This window comes from Epinephelus lanceolatus, chromosome 15, assembly GCF_041903045.1.
Source record: "Epinephelus lanceolatus isolate andai-2023 chromosome 15, ASM4190304v1, whole genome shotgun sequence".
In the NCBI taxonomy this organism is placed as follows: Eukaryota; Metazoa; Chordata; class Actinopteri; order Perciformes; family Serranidae; genus Epinephelus; species Epinephelus lanceolatus.
The window spans coordinates 39,871,975-39,890,042 of record NC_135748.1 but is presented as its reverse complement, the minus strand read 5'-3'; the positions used below and the strand labels follow the sequence as shown (position 1 = coordinate 39,890,042).

At 41.6% G+C, this 18,068-nt stretch overlaps 1 protein-coding gene across 1 annotated transcript in view; it reads right to left on the bottom strand.

Annotated features, from left to right (window-relative positions):
- Positions 1–18,068, bottom strand: part of strn3 (striatin, calmodulin binding protein 3) — a 37,705-nt gene that overhangs the window by 13,512 nt on the left and 6,125 nt on the right. The window contains exon 2 of the mRNA XM_033642567.2: positions 1,370–1,473. Coding sequence (XP_033498458.1) covers positions 1,370–1,473 — 104 coding nt within the window. The remainder of the gene's footprint in view (positions 1–1,369; positions 1,474–18,068) is intronic.

Sequence of the window (18,068 nt, the reverse complement as noted above, 5' to 3'; positions counted from 1 at the left end):
GCCTCCCAGTGAGTTAGCACAACACTGCTGTTACAGGCTAATACTACCAACTACAAAACACTGTAGCAGCCATATTTTGCAAGTAATGCAACACAAAAATTTGCCTCACGTTCAATGTGAACACAGCTTTAGATTAGACTTTGCTAACTGCAGTTCGGCTCAATGAAATCAGAACTCTTCCATGTCATTTCGAGCACTGACTCTGATGGACTCTCTGCAGAGTTTCAGTGGCAGAGAAGAAATCAGTCTAAAATCTGATGGATGATTTGTTAAATAAGTAAAAGAGCTAAAAACAAGAGAAACATTAAAGGAGCAATAAGCGAAATTCATCATTGCTAGATTGAAGGAATTAAAAAATTGCTATGTGAAGAACTAGAGGTGTAATTTCATTGCGGCTCTGTCCCAGCAATGGGTCAGGCGTTACGGTTGTGTTAGGTGAGTAGCCCGGCAGCCCAGCTAATATTTGCAATTAGCATTGTAAAATGTAGCCAGGTGGGCTGTGTTTAGCTATTCCCCTACCTACTTCAATGATGATGGAACCTGTAATAAATGTAATATATTTGCTGAGATGGAGGCGAGGCTCAGTGACTAGAAGAGCTGGTAGAAGCGCTCCATAGCTGCAAGTTACTCCAGTAGCCATAGTAGCTCTAGTGCTAACTCCAGGAGCTAACGCTAACGTCCCTACTCTGCGTGAGCCGGAGCCATGAGCTGCGGGCTCACAGAGAAGAGTAGGAACGTTAGCGTGGCAGTCAACTAGTGCTAACACTAACGTCCCTACTCTAGCTAAACACAGCAGAGACTGAGAGTGAAAGACATCGCTAACTGCTAAACTAGAGTTGGCTGTTTAGGTTTTATTTCCTCGCCCCTGTGGCAAGTGAATCTGCCTGTAGTGAAACCGGGGCTAACCGGTGCTTCCTCCTCAGGTTCCACTTCACTCAGCTGCCAGCACAGCCAGTTAGCCTCCGCTAGCTTCCCAGCTAACGTTAGCCCCGGCTCTCCGTTCGGATCCAACCGGAGCACCGAGCCCTGGTTTGTTATTCAGGTTAATGTGGGAAGAAGCAGTGGGTTTATCGGGCAGCTGAGTGAAGTGGAGCCTGCGGAAGAAACACCGGGACCATCTGGATGTAATAGTCCGTGGAGATGCTGCGGTGCTTGGCTGCACAGACGAGGTGAGTGGGGTGGGGGGTTGAGAGCAGAGGTAGAGGGAGGAGTGGCTCATGACACACTTTGTTTTGGTCTACAGGCAGTGCACAACAGCAAACCTAGCGGTGAAACGATTTTGCTTTTTGCCCCTTTAAAGCATCCTTTTATCGTGTTATAAGTTGTTATTCATGTTGTTACAGAGAGTGACGTCAGTGTTTCTTCTTACCTTTCCTGTTTTAAAGCGTATTCTAACATTTTTATTCTTCTAACCAGGTCGTTCTTCAGGTTCTCCTGACCTTTCCTCTCCCCCTGCAGGAACGCTATCCTCGCCTGCAGACACACACACACAGAGAAAGAGAGGGTTAATTCATGCTGTCATCAAACAGACTGAATGAGATCATCAGAGGTCAAAGGTGAAATCATGACCCAGCTTTGTGTGTAGCACGGATATGAATCTAACCCATGAACCCTTTGAAAGTGAAGGAGGCTGTTTGTGTGGAAAATATTCAGAGTAGGAACTAAAATTCAGAACACAGACGAATCTCTGTCACGTCATACAAACAACAACAATCACTTCCTGGCAGACGACAGCAGCTGATTTGACCTGTGGAGGTAAAATCAGCAAACTTTTGTGTTGGAACAAAAGAAGAAAATCAGAGGACAAACAGACAAAACATACAAATAATTTTTATTGTGTTTGTTTTCCATAAAAATTGATGCTCAACATGTCACGTGCCTCTGACATGCTGACTGACGCCATTTCTAGGTGATAAAATAACAATATATGATAATAACTTGTTGGGACTTGCAGTAACTTCACCACAAGTATCGATAAAGAGCAAAAACAGGGTTGGATTTACTTATGTAAAGCTCAGCAGGAGTTTATTAAATGTATGAACATACTGCTCGCTGGGCTGTGATTGGTCGTCTCTCCATGTTTGAAACACAGTTAGACAATCTTTATTTGTTCCACATCAACAACACCTCGTGTGTAAACTTTAAATTACAGGAGAAAATCAGCCAGTAGCGTATTAAACATCAGATCTCCTCTGTGACGGTGTTACAGTGACGCTTTAATAATCCAACCGTGTGGATAAACTGCCATTCAGCTGCAAATGAGGAGTTTAAATCCATCATTTCAGAACACTCTTCTTCTGTGGTGGCACCTCTTCAGCTCTCACAGTAACAGATCTTAACCAGAAGAACAATTACTTGATTATAGGGCTTTGTTGGGATTATAGGGTGCCACTGAGAAATATTTACGATTAACCAAAGCTTGGGGGACAAGACGTAAACATCCATGGCCTTGAGGAGGAGCGAGTGCGCGATGATATGGTTGGTGGAAAGAAAATAGTTCCTACATGAAACTGCTCTGAACTAGGTCTGAGGATTATCTTGAGTAACTGGGTTATGATTTCTGGAAAGAGACATTGCTGTTTCTAAAAGGGCTGCCCCCTAATGGTGGACCAAACGTTAGTCGACCAGAAAGGCCATTAAACTCTGTTAGGAGCTGCACCTTGTCAAAATAAATCCAAACCTATATGACTGGAAGGACAGACACAGGAAGTGTCCACGCTCAGCAGTCAGACAGGAGTCAGGTTAATTTCCAGGGCTGGTACCTGCGGTTATTCCACAGGCTAGTTAATAACATGTCGGGCAGGAAATCCAAAGTGTGGGATCATTTTGAGAAGGTGAAGGATGAACCCAAGGTGATATGTAAACTCATCTTCATTGGTCGACTACAAACATGACGTATCATCTGTAAAAGTAGCTACATGCCCATTAGCCCACAGCGTCATTAACAGGCAGCTTCCTCAGTGTGTGACGTGCACTTGGAGATAAAATATAGGCCTATATTAATGAAGGTTCATTAGTACGGTTTTGTATTTCTCTGTAATGTAGCACAGTGTTAATCATTACATTCATATCACAAACATGATTCTGTGTCCACTCAAAATGACGTGGGCTGGTAATTAGGATCAGTGTATATGATGGCATTAGAATGTGCCAGAGGCCTCCAGATCTGGGCTCTAATGTCCAACATTCTTCTCCGGAGGCATAGCTGGCTACTCCTTATCTTCTTGGAAAGCCACGTCCACTACTGAGGTCAAAATAAAACACAACTCCCCCCTGAAGACAGATATAATGTGTTGGAGGACAAGCGGATCTCTGTTCTGTGTCGTCAGTCAAATCTGAGTCGCCTTCAAACAGCTCACCTCCTTCAACCTGCAGCACCTCCTCCTGTCTGTCTGACTGACCACACCTGTCTCCCTGTTCATCCATCTGTCTGTCAGTCCACCTGTCTGTCTGTCCATCTGTCTGTCTGCGAGCAGCTGCTCCTGAAACCAAACACTGACGAAGGCCGGAGGCTGGGAGCTATTTATACACTGACACACACACAGAGTGCTCTCTGCCAGGGTGCCCATGGCAACAGGGGGGGATCGGAGGCAAACTGGGGGTCGCGACTTCCTCTAGTGAGGGTCGCTATGACAACGGGGAAACCAATGGTCCTCCCTCGACCAAAGGAGAGGGAGAGAGATCGACAGAGGGAGTGAACTGGGACGTCTGGGAGGAGGATTACATAACAGACCACACTAATTCAGCCATGCTCCAATTGGACGGCTCTGTGATTGACAGCCACAGCTCCCCACTACCCCCCCAAGATCCCTCTGACATACCAGAAGACATGCGCGTGCGCGTGCGCGTGCGCGTGCGCGTGTGTGTGTGTGTGAGCAGCCACACACTGTAAACAACCAACTCTCTGAAACAGGTTCAGTATTTGAGGAGCAGAGACGAGGACGGCTGCTGATGAGGACACACGTTAATTAGAGGAAAATTCCTCCAATAAAAACACTGCATCACTGTCAACACAGCAGTGATGTCACCGTGAGTCATTAACAGTTACAGGAAATATACCATGACACACACACACACACACACACACAATGATTTTACTGCTATTTGTCCCACTGTATGTTCGGACAGACTTTTATTTCACTAGCCGTAGCGTGTAGTGTGTGTGTGTGTGTGTGTGTGTGTGTGTGTGTGGACAGTATTTATCCTGTGCTGAGTGTCTGCTGACACACAGCTGTTGGGACTCTCCCCTGTCACCTTGTTGACCGCCATCAGTCAGCATAATGTAGAGTTAATGTTTGCTGTGTCACTACACTTTGAGCCAAACGTTCATCCCTGACAGTGTAAAATTTCATCCATAAAAATAAACTAAACATCTAACTTCACTACAGGGAACTACACACGTTTAAAATTCCTACCTGTTATTCCTGTGGTCGAAGACAGCCAGGAAGCATTCATAAACTCCCAAATCTAAAAACTAAAGTGCTAACCTCAGATTTGTGATGTCACAGGGTATAAATTCTGGAGTTGCTCCATAGAACATGAATTGGGAAAGATGTTTGCGATGACACTGACAGGACCCAGAGGAACGTTGAGCACATAGAGTCAATCACAGTGTTTGTGTACAATAAGTTCGGGGTAGAAAATCCTTGTGTCATGTACATAGAATCAAACTGTGCTGAGCAAACACTGCCTTGATTGGTTAGTTTTAGCCACCTAAAAAGGCACATCAAAATAAATTAATATCAGTGTTCGTGCATGCTACGTTTAGAATATTTTCATCACTTTACCTCGACGCCAGAGAACCTTTTCTGACAGGGAATCGTCTTTGTTATCTCAAAGCAACCAGACTCCACTGACAGAAACAGTAGTTACCAGTCCACCACAGCGCTAATTGGTTAGTGTGTACGGTAAAGCGAGGCAAATATTCAAGTTGAGTGTACACTTAAGGTCTTTCCAGAGTCCATTTCTTTGGTCCGAAATTGTCGCAAATCCAAAAAAAAATATGACTTCACATTCTGTCAGTCGCGTTAGCACACTGAGTCTGAAACTTTCAACCATCATTAAAACTTCTGTAACAGTTTCGTGCAGCTGCGGTGCCAAATGAAAGACAGGGAGGGAGCGGTGACGGCCAGATAGGTGGAACTCATTTAGACCGCAAGTGATGCGATTGTGAAGTGGTTGCGAAGTGGTCCACAAGCGTAGCGGCAGCACACGTGTATTCACACCAAAACCGACAACTTTTTACTCATTGTGCTATATATCGTGATATGAATCGTTATCTTGATATGAAATGACCTATATCATGATATGAGATTCTGGTCATATCGCCCAGCCCTAGGAAACAACGACCATTCGCGAGCGCTACACAAACGCATCACTTGCAGTGTAAATGAGGCCTAACTCCAGTGGAGAGGCAAAGGAGGAAACGTGTCTTTTTATTATGTCATGTGTTGCGAATTTTAGCAACAAACAAAACAATAAAACGTATCGGGATCAGTGTGCAAGGTTTTTGTCCGTAACGATTCTTTTTCAGATGACAGATTAAGAAACTTAACCCTTCCTTACCCTTCCACAAAAAAAAAAAAAAAAAAAAAAAAAAAAACGGACTCGGTGAGCAAAGACCTTTACACTGATTGGTTTTTTTTTCAGGAGGCTAAAATATGTTTTGCTGCAGCCCCGTCCACAGCAGAACGTTGTTTAGCTTCTGTGCTGGGAGATTTGGTTTATCAAAGATGATAGCAAAGCAACATAAAATAAGCACAGCAGAAATGTCAGACAGGTCGGAACACCATGTTTAACTACATATCTTTATATGTTACAGTTACAGCTGAAAATGACGACAGAAATCATCATGTTTTCTGAATTTACATATCTCCGCAATTGTAATCAATTGCCAGTTTTCTACCCAGCAGCAACTGCTGTTGTTTGAGCGACATTACGGTGATGCAGTCTACATGTGCAGGGCTTGACGCTAACTTTTTTCCCAAGGAGCACATGTGCGCCTAAGTTGAAAAACTAAGGAGCGCACAAAGAACTTTAGGGGCACAATGTAAATTGATCAAATAATGTGTTTTCCGTAATAAACGTGATGCAAATAGACATTTACAAGCAAAATTATTTAATGAATTTGTATACAAAATGTACAGAAAGGTAAAATCATCAAGTGTTTAAAAAGTATTGCAATTTAATTTTGTCTTTAATGTTATTATATAATATATATCTTATCTTTGCAATATGATTATCTTATATAATGTTATTACTATCCTAAAACATTCTCCAGGTCCTCTGAAACTCTGCAGGACTTATTTCCACCCTGCCCAGCAGCAGTACCGTGGCGAACGGTCCCTAACTGCGGGGAGAACGGAGCAGGCTTCCCCGGAGGTCTGCCGCTTTTCCCGGTCCCTCGTCTCTGCCACACTTTGACTTATTTCCACGCTGCCGACAGTGGGACTTATATTCATTGTGCCGACAGTGGCTTGGAAAACCGCCCATAACCGTGTCACACGGGGAAGAGGGAAGAGGGAAGGCGGCTGGAGTTCCTCCAACATTTGCGGTTAGATTATCATATTTTTTTATTGACAAAAATATAGGCTGCTTCGGCTGTTTTTTTTATGCGCACATGTGCCCCTAAGTATTTTTTACAGTTCGCACGCACCTATTTTTAGTCGCAAATGCGAGTGAAACACTCACACTGTCGAGCCCTGATGGGTACATTTTCTGTTTACCTGAGAACACTACAATAAAATAAACCTCATTTGTGTATTAAAAGAAAACATTCTGTAGGTCTACAATATCAGTCTCCCATTCATCGTCTCTGGAGCAGCTCTGAACTTTATACTTGCCGACGTCACAAGTTTGAGACTTCCTTCTCTGGTTTCTGGCTTTGACAGAGTCGCTCATGTTCACATACACTGACTGAACTGTCCCAGGCCATTGCAATGACATACTGGAATTTTTAATTGAAGTGGTGTTCTCCTTTAATGTCTTCCGATGGATTTTCCTCTCCACATAAAAAACACATTTCTCTTATATAAAAATATCTTTCTCTCTCTGTGCTCAGACATAAAGAAAATTCAGACCAACAGGACTGGCTCATCTACTGGGTCCTGGCAGGTTAAAGCTCAGGCATGGAGTCCAGGAACAACTCTTAGCCAGCATTTATGAACATATGTCAACAGCAATGTCACTGAAAACACATTTAAATACACAGTTTTTATTGTGATATTAATTCTATTAATTCATTTAAATTCAGCTCTGTTGTCTCGTCCACACTGACATTTAAATTTCAGCCATGAACGAGCAGACTAAAGATAAACAGACTCAGAGAGGGCTACAAACAACCCATAATGCAACAGTGCTCCTTCCATATAAAAACATCATCTGTCAATTGTCTGACATAATACGACCCCATTTAATTCAAAAAAGGTAAATACAGGAAGAAACAGCATCCTTATTCTGAACAATACGGTAACTGCACATGTGGCACAGAATCCACAGAGATGACTTTGTGTTATTAACAGAATATTTTTATAGTTCTGAGTAATTTTTGTTTAGATTTCTTTATAAAACTTTTGTTTTATGTTTCTAATAACTGTTTTGTTTATGATACCTTTGTATTATTCATTTATGATTCCTTTATTTGTTGACAATACCTTGTTATATTTGTTTATAATCAGCCTTCTGACCGATCCTCAGCGTCACAGTGACTTTACACATGTTGAATTTTTACAACAGATTTTCGGACGACTCTAGAAATGATCCTGTCGTAAGAGGTTAATAACAAAGTTTATGTTTGTCTGAGACAATAATCTGTGAGAGGCAGCTATTTAAGTGTCTCCACAGTTCATGTGGATTTGTTTCCTAGTGTTCTTAGTTTAAAAGTGAAGTCACACCACCCCTCCCGCCCAGTGCACCTGGTGAGCATGAATCAAGCGCTCCTAAGGGAGCTGGAGTGAGGTCAGGGTGCCGGGGTGATAGTGATGATGATGAAGGAGAATGTCTGTAGTGAGCTCACTGGCCCAGATTTACCAGGATGACAAATCAGGATAAAGAGGGGGGCACATCGGGGCCATTCCTCCGAACAACTGCGTCATTAACACGCACGCACACACACACAGACACAGACACACACACACTTCAAACAGTCATGACACAAATACTCAGATACCGTCTTCACACACACACATAAAAAAAAAAATCGCCTCTGTGATCATCAACATAACGAAAATATCAAGCTTAAATAAACAACTAAAACTCTGTTGTTTTAATAGTGTCTTCACTTTGTGACTGAGAGGCAGTTGAACCTCGGCCTGTGTGTGTGTGTGTGTGTGTGTGTGTGTGTGTGTGCGTGTGTGTGTGTGTGTGTGTGTGTGTGTGTGTTGGAGTTATTTCAGGCCGGTCTACTTTTAGCGTCCAGCTGGGACGGGGCTGTCAGAGCAGGGCCCAGTAGGCCAGGACACCTAATTACAGCCTGCCATCCTGCTCTCTTTACCAAAACACGGAGTCACCACAGCGCTGCCCCACCTACTGAGCCTGCTCTCCAGGTAAACACAGTGACCTTTGACCCCCTAGCTATAATCAGGGCTGTGGGAAAATGTAAAATCTAAAGCTGAGCTGTTCAGGTGTGGATCTTCTGTTCAACCCAGAAACCACTGTTTCAGTAACTTTTCATTTTAGTCTAAAATAATTAAGCTAGATTGGCAGTAATTTGAACCATTTTAAACCGGCCTATTATTTTCTGGATTCATTGATTAACCCACCAGACTCCATTTAAATAAACAGTAATTTTACAATCATAAAACAAACTTCATTAAAAGTCGACAGAAACCAAATAAAACTCACTGAAACTGTCCAACTGGTTCATTTCCACTGTTCCGACAATCACCAGCTCTGGTTTGGTTTAAATAAACCCCCAATTCACCCAGTTAGATGTGAAAATATGCTGGCTCTATATACACTAAAATTACTGTTTATTTAAATGGAGTCTGGTGGGTTTGGCGATGGTGACTTTGGTGACTTTCAGGCTGTTTGTGGTTTAACAAAAAGGATCCTTCTCTTCAACAAAAAGGTCTGCAGCCCTTTTTTTACACAGAGATCGTGCTATAGGGTCACTACAAAGTCCCTTCTTCATGCCACCTTTGCATTTTTACACAGTGTGTCCACAGAGGTGTGACAGGCGGGACATGTAATACAACAGCATTGTGTGATATATAGCATTGGCGTTAGCGGCGCTTCCTAAACAATGCTGAATCAGTGACATCTTTTGAATCGCTCCTTAAATCTAATCTGTTCAAAAAAGCCTTTCATTAATTTCAGCACACTGTTTATTTCATATATGTCTTATTTGATTATTTTGATTATTTTTATCTTGTGTTGTCATGGGTTATTGTATTCTTTTATGTTGTATTACTCTAATTCTTTGATTTGCTGTACCTCAGTGCAATCTATAGGGCAATTAGTTGCCAACTTTGTTTACTTGGTGATGGTTCTTTATTTTATTTTAATTTTATTGTTCTTAATATTCTCTTAAAATTGGCTGATTTTATTTGCTTGAATCCTGCATTTTTTTTAAATCTGGGATCAGCCATGTAAAGCATTTTTGTCTTTGTTCTGAAAAGCACTTCATAAATAACATAATAAATAACATTTGTTTTATGTATATCTTTAAGTAATAGTTTTTATGACTATTATTATTACAATCTTTAACCATCCCTGTTTTATTGCGGCTGATTTCGTCCTCTGCTCCGAGGGTAAAGAGCTCCTGGACCCCATTGTTTTTCCAATTTACAGACATTTTCAGCTGCTGTTCTTCATCTTTGAGTTAGCCGCTAACTGCTATCGGCTACCAGCTACCAGCTGGTCGTCGCCAATACATAACACCAGTGCAACCAATAAACCATCCTGCTGGCTGTCCCATTTATACAGACACCATTTCAGTGCTGTTGCTACCTCAGAGCCAAGACAATTCTGTATAAAAGGCACGATTGTGGAATGGGGGGACAGAACATTGAGGCGGAATAACCGTGATATTGCCGCCTTGAACACGCAGTGTAGTTGCTGCTCATCTCTGTAAGGATCCGTTCCATTATGTTGTCAGACACTTAAAAATCTGAGCCTGTCAGTGGCAAAAACAAACATTTTCACTGGACGTACATCACTGCTGTAGCTCTCTCAATACTGGGCCACTTTTAAAAATTGTTGTTCCCATCAGTCACTAACGGCCGGGGTCCACCGGGCACGTCAGCGGCGCGACACATCTGCAGCGCGAGTCCCATAGCAGCTCGCCCCCCCGTTAATCAATTACAGCGGCTCCACCGACAACGGGAGCGGCGCGACAACCTCTATTTTAGGCGGCTCTTCTATTTTTGTCGCGCTACGCTTCCCTACGTGACCCTCCAGCTGATAAAAACTACATGAATTAGTGTGCTAAACGAACACAATGTGTTTTTAAATGAATAAACCATTATCAGAGGTGATATGTGATGATTTTTTTTCATGCATTTACCCATGTTTATCCGTGACATTGTGTAAATGTCCGTGGCGGACATTTGAAAGCGAGTAGATGACAAACAGTACAGTAAACTTGTAGATAACTCAAATATATGTAATAACTTAGGTGGAAAATGCTTTAACATTTCATGCAGCTTTCATGCAGCCTCTCGGCTCGGCAAACGGTAAACAACCCCGCTGGCTTCTCTACGTGTCGCTTCCATACGCAGTCAGTGGAGCCCCAATGAATACACCGCAACGCTACGCTGATGTGACGCTTACGTTTGCAGCCAGTGGACCCCGGCTCTAAGACACAAAAACACTTCAGTTACCCATTAACTAGAGACTGAAGCAGGAAGTCTGGTCTCCTGTCGTCTCCTCACGTCCTCCAGCTCACTCTAAAGGCTACAGATAGAGACTGAGCATCAATATTTTACAGCTCAGGTCCTTTTAACAACAGTGATATATAACTCATCTGCTTCCTGTGGAGCTTCACAGATGACACACCACGTCTTCACTGCTGGGATTCTACAGTTAAATCACCTGATTTCGAATCAGAGCTGAAGCTGCTTCACCTCAACAACCAGCACTGTATGTGCAGAGAGCAAAGGGCGTCACTGTACAGGATCGAGTCGAGTGCAGGCAGGGCGCGATCTGTCGACTCTGCACAGTTTACACAGCAAACATGAACAAACTGAACCAGTCAGATTGTTTCACTATGCCAGAGTAAAGACCAAAGAGTCATCTAAAGCACCACTGACATCTTTTAATGCTGATCATAATTCATAGTTACACTTCACACAAACTGTTTAATGAAATGAGCGATTACATCCAACACACACCCACATACAGCATGTAACTTCTGTTCACTTTACTGAAACTTTTTGATATGTCACGCCAATAAGGAGACACTTAGTGTGTTTTTATCTTCTGCAGCTTTGAGACGTGTTAGTCCAGATATCACTTGGCTCTCTTTTCAGTTCTCTGAGTGTTTGTGTGTGTTTCCACCACATGTGAAGAAGCGTGAAGATTAGGCAAATTAGAGCAATAACGGATTAAAAACGTCTGTGTGGTTTTCAGATGGGATTTCTGAACAACAACACATCACTGTGGTGTTTCTTTGGGATTAACTCCTGTATGACTGTGCGGTTTGAAAAAGGAGACTGGAAACATTAGAAATGCTGGATGCCGCTCTGCAAGGTGCCCAGAGGATGATGAGAATTTTATCAAGTCGTTTTCCTACTTCAGTGCATAACAATTTCATTATTTTAATTCTAGACTGTCTGGATAATCAGCTGTTTGACTGCTGTTTGAATACCAAGAACATTTAAATCTCAAATTTATTCCTATCTTGACGCTTGTTAGAACCAGCAGCACCTCTCAGTCTGAATTAAATATCTCTGTACACACCGACACACGGCTGAATCTCCTGTTTTTCTGTTATTAAATGGTGATATGTTGGTAAAATGCTGACGTTACTTGTTAATCAGGTGAACGATTATCGGTCGCACTGAGACATCGATTAAACCACGACTTTATCATCAACATAAATACAGCTCACTGGCCACAGCGACATTTAAACTGATCACTGAGAGGGTGAGAGGAGACAGAAAGTCTTTTTAACTTTTAAACTAAGACAATATCGCCCTCTAAAAGCCCCACACTCAAACACACCACAGCTGTTTTCACATCAATCCATTCCAGAGATGCTTTTTGGAAAAGCTGGTTGACCAAACAGCCTAAATAAGAAAAAGAAATGATGTTTTTCAATTTAGCCGGCCTGGTGAAGACGTTCTCGGAGTGCAGTGTTAGCTGATGCTGATGATAGTTCCTGGACCATCAGATAGAAGAAAATGACTCTTTTTGTTTATACTCTACTTCTTCAGGAATGTCTTAAGTCCATCCAGGGGACCAATCATGGACCACAGACTGATTTTACACGGGCCGCAGCTTGTCTTTTAAAACATGCGATATGCGACCTGCCAAACAAGTTCAAAAGTTTGAGCATCAAACACTTCATTTCCTGCATTCTGGTTATTTTCTTTGCACCAATTTACAGAGAAAATGTCTTTATTTATGTAAAGGAAAACACAAAATTCAGGTGGTAGGTGATTATTTAAAATAAAAAAATAAGCTGCGGCTATACCCGACTCAGACTTGTGTCAGTCAAATCAGATTTGGTCGTTTAATATATTTAACAATTCTGGGGGGGTTTTCATATAAAGTTTTAAAGTTTAACCAGGGCTCAGCAGCACGTTCAGAGTGACAGCGGCATTCATGTAATATAGTAAACAAGCTAATGGTGCTAACGGCAGATCGGAAATGTACGACGACATTTTCAAACCTAACCCAGAGACTGTATCGTATCAAGTTGCTGTGAGCTGTAAATTCACCTCTTCCAAGCAGAAGGTATAAGGTGTTATCTCGGAGCCTTACGGTGGAAAGTTTCTTCTCCTCTGTGCCACTGCATCGAGTCTACAGCTGTCTGTAACATCCCCAAAAATGTACACCGCACAGCACACTGATTAGCAAAAAAAAAATGTTCGACTTGAAGCTATCTCAGTTGACTGAGGGGTCTCTGACTAACAATTAAAATCTGACTTTCAAAGAGCAGCTCTAAAATAAGCTATAATAGAATATAATGCTAATAATATAATAAAGGCATTTTGTATTGCTTTCAAATATTTATTCTCTTCTAGATCAACTTTTTCTATTTAATGTTTTCTTTGCTGAGTCAACACACGGAGGTTTACTTTTCCATCGTCCTTTGTGTCATTTTGTTTTAGGAAGGAACCTATTCTAATGTGCATGTGGCACCTATTCATATCAATGATTAATACATGTATTAATCAGTTCACAAATCTGTGGACTTTAATAGATCATAATTTCAGAGAAATTTTATCTCATGCTAAAAACTTTCTGCACATAACATTTCGCACAAATCTGCACTGTCTGAGAAGTCCAGAATGAAGTTATATTTAAAAAGAAGGTGTAATATTCTGAAAATAAATTTTTCAAACTGCCCTTTAGTTCGCTTTGCATTACGCTATTGCTCTGCACTCTAGTATCTCCTTAAAGTTACAATGTGTAATTTATGTGGTTGTTTATTAGCAAATATCATCTACTGCTTTCATAAATATATATTTACTAAAGTGTAATGCAATTCACATACAAATGGAAGCTTTCTCATAGGCTTAGAATGATTTTCTCTCTCTCTCTCTTTCTATATATATATATATATATATATATATATATATATATATATATATATATATATATATATATATATATATATATATATATACACACATATATATACACATATGTATACAGTACAGGCCAAAAGTTTGGACACACCTTCTCATTCAACGCGTTTTCTTTATTTTCATGACTATTTACATTGTAGATTCTCACTGAAGGCATCAAAACTATGAATGAACACATGTGGAGTTATGTACTTAACAAAAAAAGGTGAAATAACTGAAAACATGTTTTATATTCTAGTTTCTTCAAAATAGCCACCCTTTGCTCTGATTACTGCTTTGCACACTCTTGGCATTCTCTCCATGAGCTTCAAGAGGTAGTCACCTGAAATGGTTTCCACTTCACAGGTGTGCCTTATCAGGGTTAATTAGTGGAATTTCTTGCTTTATCAATGGGGTTGGGACCATCAGTTGTGTTGTGCAGAAGTCAGGTTAATACACAGCCGACAGCCCTATTGGACAACTGTTAAAATTCATATTATGGCAAGAACCAATCAGCTAACTAAAGAAAAACGAGTGGCCATCATTACTTTAAGAAATGAAGGTCAGTCAGTCCGGAAAATTGCAAAAACTTTAAATGTGTCCCCAAGTGGAGTCGCAAAAACCATCAAGCGCTACAACGAAACTGGCACACATGAGGACCGACCCAGGAAAGGAAGACCAAGAGTCACCTCTGCTTATGAGGATAAGTTCATCCGAGTCACCAGCCTCAGAAATCGCAAGTTAACAGCAGCTCAGATCAGAGACCAGATGAATGCCACACAGAGTTCTAGCAGCAGACCCATCTCTAGAACAACTGTTAAGAGGAGACTGCGCCAATCAGGCCTTCATGGTCAAATAGCTGCTAGGAAACCACTGCTAAGGAGAGGCAACAAGCAGAAGAGATTTGTTTGGGCCAAGAAACACAAGGAATGGACATTAGACCAGTGGAAATCTGTGCTTTGGTCTGATGAGTCCAAATTTGAGATCTTTGGTTCCAACCGCCGTGTCTTTGTGAGACGCAGAAAAGGTGAACAGATGGATTCCACATGCCTGGTTCCCACTGTGAAGCATGGAGGAGGAGGTGTGATGGTGTGGAGGTGTTTTGCTGGTGACACTGTTGGGGATTTATTCAAAATTGAAGGCACACTGAACCAGCATGGCTACCACAGCATCCTGCAGCGACATGCCATCCCATCCGGTTTGCGTTTAGTTGGACGATCATTTATTTTTCAACAGGACAATGACCCCAAACACACCTCCAGGCTGTGTAAGGGCTATTTGACCAAGAAGGAGAGTGATGGAGTGCTGCGGCAGATGACCTGGCCTCCACAGTCACCGGACCTGAACCCAATCGAGATGGTTTGGGGTGAGCTGGACCGCAGAGTGAAGGCAAAGGGGCCAACAAGTGCTAAACACCTCTGGGAACTCCTTCAAGACTGTTGGAAAACCATTTCAGGTGACTACCTCTTGAAGCTCATGGAGAGAATGCCAAGAGTGTGCAAAGCAGTAATCAGAGCAAAGGGTGGCTATTTTGAAGAAACTAGAATATAAAACATGTTTTCAGTTATTTCACCTTTTTTTGTTAAGTACATAACTCCACATGTGTTCATTCATAGTTTTGATGCCTTCAGTGAGAATCTACAATGTAAATAGTCATGAAAATAAAGAAAACGCGTTGAATGAGAAGGTGTGTCCAAACTTTTGGCCTGTACTGTATGTATATATATATATACATATACATATACATATATATATACATATATATATATATATATGTACATATACATATATATATATATATATATATATATATACACACACACATATATACACACACACACATATATATACACACACACACACACACACACAGGCAGGGCGCGGTCTGCTGGAGGCTGCCCTCTTGCGTCGCCATATTTGAATACAGTGGCCGAAAGGGATATACGTGCTTCGGGATATACGGGCAGGAGGGGTGGTGTGACTCCTTCAGGAGCAAGAACTCCTGATGAGAAGGATTTCACAAGGGATGTGGAGGTTGCCTGCTTTCTGCTAGACAGGTAATTCAATCTGATATTTTAAAATCATTTTGGCTTCATGTTTGCAACTACTTTTCCCTCTCTTCTAAGTTTGAGTGATGGCTATGTTTATGTGCTAACGTTATCCTAGCCTTGGCTAACGTTATCCCAGAGCTACAGCTAAATGGTTAGCCTAGCCTACAGCCTAATCTGTTGATTCCTCTCGCGCTGCTGCGAAGGCTGCCACCCTCTCCTCCTCCTCCTCCTCCTCCTCCTCCTCCTCCTCCTCCTCTTCCCTCTGGGTAGCCGAGACACACCTCTTTGCCTGGCCGTTCCTGCACCGCTTCTACCCCCTCGCCCCCTTCCTCTCCCTGGTCTTCCTCCTCTTCCTCTCCCTCTTCCTCATCACCCTGTGTCCTGTGGAAGAGCACTCTGGAAACGCATATATTATAATCATACCAGCCTACATTTGTCGCACTGTGCCGTGACTATCACATAAAACGTGTTATTTTAGCATCACTGTGCTAATGTTTGCTCGTGTTACCAAAACAATTAGAAATAAAACACTCCTAACATATATCTCACAGGTAAGCTACAACATATCGTAACATGGTTTAGATTCCTAAATAAATATTCACCTCGTCACTAGATACTCCTGAAAAACTCAAAAAACTCTGCTGTCTGCGCAAGGCTTTTTGTCCTACGAGGCCACCGTCACTTACCCGACGGGAGGGGTGAGTGAGTGAGCACGAGTGAGCGCTGCAATCTAGAATTTGACTGCTGATGTCACTGTTACTCACCATTTTTACACACTGAGGCTTTAAGACCATGTGACAGACATAGAAGCCTGTGTGGACTCTCTCTGCAGCTGTGTGCTGCTCTTTATTAGAGATGGAATATCGAAACTAACTGAAAACACAGTCATAATTCACGATCATCCGAGACACGATTTGTGCCGAATATTCATGCACAGAGCTGTTAGAATGAGGATAATGGAAAGAATTTGCACCAATATTTTGGCAGGACATTGGTATGCAAACCTACGCCCTTGCTGTTAGATCAGTTTTGGAAATTATTATATCTATCTTTTTTTTCTTCATAAATTTTGACTTCTGGACTTTCAAACGTTCTGGAGTTATCAGAAATGTTTGCATCACAGGAGTTGGAAAAAATCCTACACAGCCATCACTGGAATCTAATTCTACAAATGTTAAAACACTAATAATGTCATTGTCGCCTTGTCTTTATCTGCAGCTTTAAAGTATTCAGTGCAGCCACAGTACAGATGTGCTGTCATTTAAATCTTACAATCAAAACATCCACAATAAAGAATCCTTCCCTTCCTTATAGTGACTCTGATTATATAGTTATAATCCTGGCAGATCGCTGCTGTTCTGTAAGTCTTAATTTGACATACACACAACAGTTACAGTGAAGCAGTCGATAAAACAATAAAATAGTACAGAAGTTGAAATATAGGGACACTGATGATGTGAAGCTCACACACTAAACCAACTGGTATTTCTTGCTGTCAATCAATTCATCATTATGAGAAAAATGATCCATCATGATTCGCTGCAACGCCTCGTGGCTTGTCGTTATGGCAACATGAGCGGATCAAAGTGTCCCAGTCTCCTTAAATGAGGAAAGAGGGTGTAATGAGTTCACTTAATAGTTTCCCGTGTTACTCAGTGGCTCTGATGCTTTTTATGGCTTATGGCTATGTTGACCTCTATAAAGTCACACAGGTTGGTGATTTCAGTAAAAGCTGAGTAACGTTTGCTGGAGGAAAGTGTTGTTGATGCACTTCGCTCTGTGTCATTTGTTGGTTGTTTCAACAGAAACCTCACAGATTTTGCTCACTCAAGATGACAATAAATGCCTTTTAACTGGATTGTTTTTTGGTTAATCTAAATTATGAATGTACATTATCTAGGGATATGTGCGATTAGTTGACTAGGGGATTAAGGGTTGCTACAGTCACTAGTCGGTAGGAGTCGGTTAAACTTATTTTAAAGATACCGGAGGAAAATGGGAGGAGTTTGGAGCAGCACGCGAGACCAACAAACACGTGCGCTCTCAGACTCAATGCATGCAACTGGTACAAGTCCGCAGGTACAATTTGGTTAAAGAAAAATGTGATTAATAATTTGAAATGACTTTTATAATACACACAATATTTTTTCAGGCAATGTTTAACCATATAGATTATATTGTGCTTAACTCTGAATAATTTCTGAGGCCTCTTTTACTTTTAGACTTGTCGACTAGTCTGAGTTTAATCTCCCATTTCAACATCAGGGAAATTAGTCATTAGGAA